General features: G+C 48.2%; 1 protein-coding gene across 5 annotated transcripts in view; it reads right to left on the bottom strand.

The window, feature by feature from the left end:
- The window catches only part of RAB29 (RAB29, member RAS oncogene family), a 6,233-nt gene extending 2,701 nt beyond the window's left edge, over positions 1-3,532 (bottom strand). The window contains exons 1-3 of one of the 5 annotated variants that reach the window (XM_021715280.1): positions 3,328-3,525; positions 2,901-3,144; positions 260-331 (exon numbers count right to left, since the gene is read on the bottom strand). In XM_021715280.1, coding sequence (XP_021570955.1) covers positions 260-331; positions 2,901-3,024 — 196 coding nt within the window. In that variant the 5' untranslated portion in view covers positions 3,025-3,144; positions 3,328-3,525. Of the gene's footprint in view, positions 1-259; positions 332-2,900 lie in introns of all 5 variants that reach the window. The other 4 variants (XM_021715287.1, XM_021715289.1, XM_008064036.2 and 1 more) reach the window with 4 other exon arrangements.
- Positions 3,533-3,817: the final 285 nt, after the last annotated feature.

Below are 3,817 nucleotides of genomic sequence, written 5' to 3'. Positions count from 1 at the left end.
GCTTGTGGGAGTATCCATCTATGGTCTGGACAATCCACTACCTTACCAGCCTCTCTACACACAGAGACTGCTTCAGAGCTATTCAGGGAAAAACATCTGCAAAAGCTCTACATCTATTCAACTCGGGTATCCTCAGAGCAGCTCAATCATTCCAGCTTCAGAAAAAAATGGTTGGTTTTGCTCTTCTACTTTTTCTGTGAGAACTTGCTGATTAAACCAAAATTTCTTCCCTTGTCTGCATCTGGCCTTCCCAGCTTACCTGCAATATCCCACAGCTGTAGTCGTACCATCTCTGAGTCAGACCACTGGAGAACTTTCAGAGCAAAATCCACTGAAAAGATATATTATTCTTTAATACCATTTCCCTTTAAAAATCCAGGGATAAACTCAGATCAAATATGTACTTAAAACACTTAGGACACACAACTCCAATCCCATTTATTTGTTTATTTTATTTTTGAGTCAGGGTTCTCACTCTGTCATCCAGGCTGGAGTACAATGACATGATGATGGCTCACTGCAGCCTTGAACTCCTGGGCTTAGGCGATCCTTCTGCCTCAGCTTCCCAAGTAGCTGGGACTACAGATGTGCACCACCATACCTTGCTAACTTTTTAATTTTTTTAAATTTTTGTATTTTTTATTTATTTTTTTGAGTTGGAGTCTCACTCTGTCACCCAGACTGGAGTGCAGTGGCTGCTCCCGGCCACTGCAGCCTCGACCTGCTGGGCTCCGGTGATCCTTCTGCCTCAGCCTTCCAAGTAGCTGGAACTACAGGCGCGCGCTACCATGCCTGGCTAATATTTTTGATTCATTGTGGAGATGAGGTCTCACCAAGTTGCCCAGACGGGTCTCGAACCCGCGGGCTCAGGCAATTCATTCACCTCGGCCTCCCAAAGCTTGGGATTACAGGCTGAGCCACTGAGCCCTACCTTAATTTTTTTTTAGAGATGAGGTCTCACTGTGTTGCCCAGGCTGGTCTTGAACTCGTGGGCGCAAGCAATTCTCCTGCCTCAGCCTCCCAGTGTTAGGATTACAGGCATGAGCCACTGCCTTATTTTTAAGCCATCAATTGGCTGAGGTGAGTCTACACTTGCATATTAAGTATGCGACAGATAATTCATACTCTCCAAAGGGGTTTCCAGCTTTTCCTCGCCTGTTAAACCAATTTACCTGCTATTACTTGTGTCCAAGGCTGGGGGGACAGGAAGGTGGGAGTAATTATGAAAACAACTCCTATTCTCAGGTTAAACAGTTTCTGGGAGATTCAGGGGTTTTCTCAGGGAAATGATATAATTGTGGTTGATTTTGTATCTTCCACATTCAATTTCAGTGTTGGTTCCTAATCAAATTGTAATATGAGAAGAACACACCGTGGGGAACTCTACATCCTGTATAAGGTTGCAGGAATTATCTTGGGCAGGAATGGGATAAATGGAAAAGGTCCCTGAGGATTCCCAGGAAGAACACACTGCACAGAGCTGGGTTGGAATCTACCACCAAGCCTGCAGATGCTAAGGCTTCATGAGTGAAGGTTGAATGACTATTCCATGGGAAAAGCTTTTTGATAAGGAGAAAAACAGAATATTTTCTGAGGTTTGAATATCCTTCCATGTCTGTGACAGAAATAAAAGCTGGGGAGAGTTTAGAATAAGCACAGGAAAAAAAGTAGCCAGAGTCAATTATATTCTTTGCTAAAGGAAAACCAGGTTAATTGCTAAAAACCAAGTAGCAGGATCCTTTTAACCCAAACCTATGAAACTGGGAAGCTCATATTATTAGGAGTGGGGGCAGAGTGATCAGGATACAGTATTTGAAACTTTAAATCCATAGTTTTGCTGGATGTTTTTAAGGAGGATGTTTTAATTTCATCGTAAATGCTTGTTAATTTTCTTTTAAACTTCCATATGAATACCAGCACACATTTTCAAATTTTCCACTGGCACAAGGTTTTTTCCCCCCTTAAAATGAGTTCTTACAACAGAGACAGCTAAAATTCTAAGTTGTCAGAGCTGACATCATCTCAGCTCTTCCTAGCTAAAACAACTTCTAATTAACAAAAAGGCATTTCTACCTCAGAAAAAAAGTTGAATCCAAAGGTCACACGGGGGAGGGGGGGAGGGAGAAGGGGAATGAATAAACTCTTGGTGGTCCCTTCCTCCCCCCCCCAAGTTTGATGGAAAAAGGGGTGGGAAGATAGGTCACAGAAGTGGTAGTTCCATTCTTCGAAGAATCCCTCGGCTACCTTTATTTAAGCGATCCATAGACAAAAAAGCCCAGCTCATCAGCCACGGCGGGCATCTGATTGTGTAGCCAAGGGGTTCGTTTGGTGATTTTGTGTTTCCCTTCCCATCACATCTCCATAATAAAGCTGGTGTCCTTCAGACCAGTTTCGCTTGCTAGGTTCTGCCCGTGAAGCTAGGTTCAACACCTTTCTCTTCTTTCCTTAACTGCGGTCTGTAACTCCGCGAGATGCAGCACCACAGCCCCAGCGGGGAGCTAACCAGGCCCCACAGAGGGTCTGAGCTGCTTCTGCTGATTGGAAAGATTTGACCTTGACATCTTGGAAGGCTTCAGGAAGAGACATGAGTTCACAGTGCGCCCGCGATAAACATCAGCTGCTAGTTCTCATCCTCCCTTCCCCATCTCTCATTTTCACACCTTTGCCTTATCTCTTTCCAGGCAGTTGGTTCATGCAGGAAAAGGCGAATTGGGGAAACCCAACAGAGGCCTGCAAATCAAAAACCCAGCAACTACTCCCTCTAGGATCCCAGACGCCGACTTCCTGACCCGAGGAAGGCCCCGAGGGACACCAAATCGCCCCTCCCGCCCCACCTGGGCCCGCAGCCGGAGTCACCCCGGCCGGGGCCTGCGCCTGCTCCTCCCCCCGCGACGTCTCACCTCCCACCGTGGACTTGTAGTGTTTGCTGAAGCTGTCCTGGGAATATCGCTGCACCAGCGACGTCTTGCCCACCGCGGCGTCCCCCACCACCAGAACTTTGAACAGGTGGTCGTGGCTGCCCATGGCTAGCAGGGTGTGCGTGGAAGGGAGGCGGGAAGTGGGGGAAGTCGCTGGTTTTAACCCCTTTCGTTCTGGACCCTCTTCAAGCTAAAGTTAGGCATTCCCACCCACCGCCTGTCGGGGCTGATCTGACGAGAAAGCAAAAAAGGAAACTTTGCACTCAACCTATACGCGCTTCCTCCCTGCGCGGCCGCAGCCTGGGTGGGGCGCAGGGCGCGAGCTCAGAGCCCCCGGCTGCTCGCACCTTCTCCCCCTTCCTGCCTGGCTGCCGGGAAACCCGACCAGGCACCGCGGAGCCTCACCCACCCGTACTTCCCCCGAGCAGCTCCGGTCAATGGCTGAACCCCAGTCGGCTCATTACACGGTCGGGGCCAGATGTTGGGGGCCCGCCCCTGGCTGCACAAACCAAACTGTGGGGAAGAAATCCCTTACACCTCGATTCCCTTGACCCTGTACCGTCCCTGGTTGCGCGGTTTCTCTAGCCTCCCTCCTCAAGCGTCACGTGCACGGTGACTTGAAGAACTACACCTCCCAGTTTACCTTGCGGTAAAGAGAGCTAGCTGGACGCGGAGATTCACCGCTAGGCCTCCTGGGAAATGTAGTCTAGACACTATTTTTGTTTTACACAGTTTCAAGGCTTTCAAACTCCTTCAACTTTTTAAAGCCATTCTGGCTCCGTAGAGAGCCCTTAAGAGGATATTTGTTCAAGATGATCTCGCCTGCCTAAATCTGTCCCCAGATAGTTTTGTGCTATCTTTGAAGGTTTTATGGAGTTAAGATTAAAAATTATTCCATT

The sequence above is a fragment of the Carlito syrichta genome, unplaced genomic scaffold (genome assembly GCF_000164805.1).
Source record: "Carlito syrichta isolate Samal-C Ts95f unplaced genomic scaffold, Tarsius_syrichta-2.0.1 Scaffold100611, whole genome shotgun sequence".
NCBI classification, from domain to species: domain Eukaryota; kingdom Metazoa; phylum Chordata; class Mammalia; order Primates; family Tarsiidae; genus Carlito; species Carlito syrichta.
The sequence above is the reverse complement of the archived record's forward strand: the minus strand, read 5'-3'. Positions and strand labels throughout refer to the sequence as shown.